The sequence below is a fragment of the Alligator sinensis genome, unplaced genomic scaffold (genome assembly GCF_000455745.1).
Source record: "Alligator sinensis unplaced genomic scaffold, ASM45574v1 scaffold639_1, whole genome shotgun sequence".
In the NCBI taxonomy this organism is placed as follows: Eukaryota; Metazoa; Chordata; order Crocodylia; family Alligatoridae; genus Alligator; species Alligator sinensis.
In genome coordinates this window covers 735,230-735,867 of record NW_005842771.1, presented here as the reverse complement: position 1 = coordinate 735,867, position 638 = coordinate 735,230, and the positions used below count along the sequence as shown (strand labels likewise).

The following is a 638-nucleotide window of genomic DNA, read 5'->3' as shown; positions in this document are numbered from 1 at the left end:
TGGAGGATTGGCAGTGGCATCCAGTGGTGCTGGCTACAACTTTCCCCAACCTGAGGGACCACAGGAAGTCAAGGGAAGCCAGAGCCTGGGCAGCTGTGGCTGGGGAGGGGCCTAGGCAGGACAGGTAGGAGATGCACAGATTCAGCTCCTCCATGCTGCACCCTGCTTCTCCAGGGGAATGTGAGCTGCCTGCTCAGGGCAAGGCTCTCTTAGGCTATCCTCAGGGCAGAGTGGATGAACTGGGCTCCAAAGCACAGGGAGGGGTCGGTCCCTGCAGCTTCTCAGCTCCTTCTGGGCTCCAAGAGGGAAGTGCAGGGGCTGGATTTCTGACTTACAGCTCAGGAGGTGTGCAACCTTTATCTGTCCGGCACTTCTGGGGGTAGCATACTCCATAAGGATGCCTAAACACACAACAGGGAGAACAGATCAGCTTTCCGTGGTAAGGACACATGGAAAACTCAGCCCAGAGGCAGGTTTTTGGCTGTGTTTGCTATCACAGGGGGGGTGTGGGCCACACCCTCACTGTTGGGTCTCATTATCTGAGTAAAGGGCTGGGAGCCAGAAAGAAAAGGGCAGTCTACACACAAGCTGCTCCCAGTGTCTCTGGTAATCCACAGAAACCTGCCTCTTTCTCTGGG

At 56.1% G+C, this 638-nt stretch overlaps 1 protein-coding gene across 1 annotated transcript in view; it reads right to left on the bottom strand.

Annotated features, from left to right (window-relative positions):
- LOC102387882 (maestro heat-like repeat-containing protein family member 2B) overlaps positions 1-638 on the bottom strand; it is a gene marked incomplete at its 3' end in the record, with an annotated part of 18,585 nt that overhangs the window by 599 nt on the left and 17,348 nt on the right. The window contains 1 exon segment of the mRNA XM_025216880.1: positions 336-401. Coding sequence (XP_025072665.1) covers positions 336-401 — 66 coding nt within the window.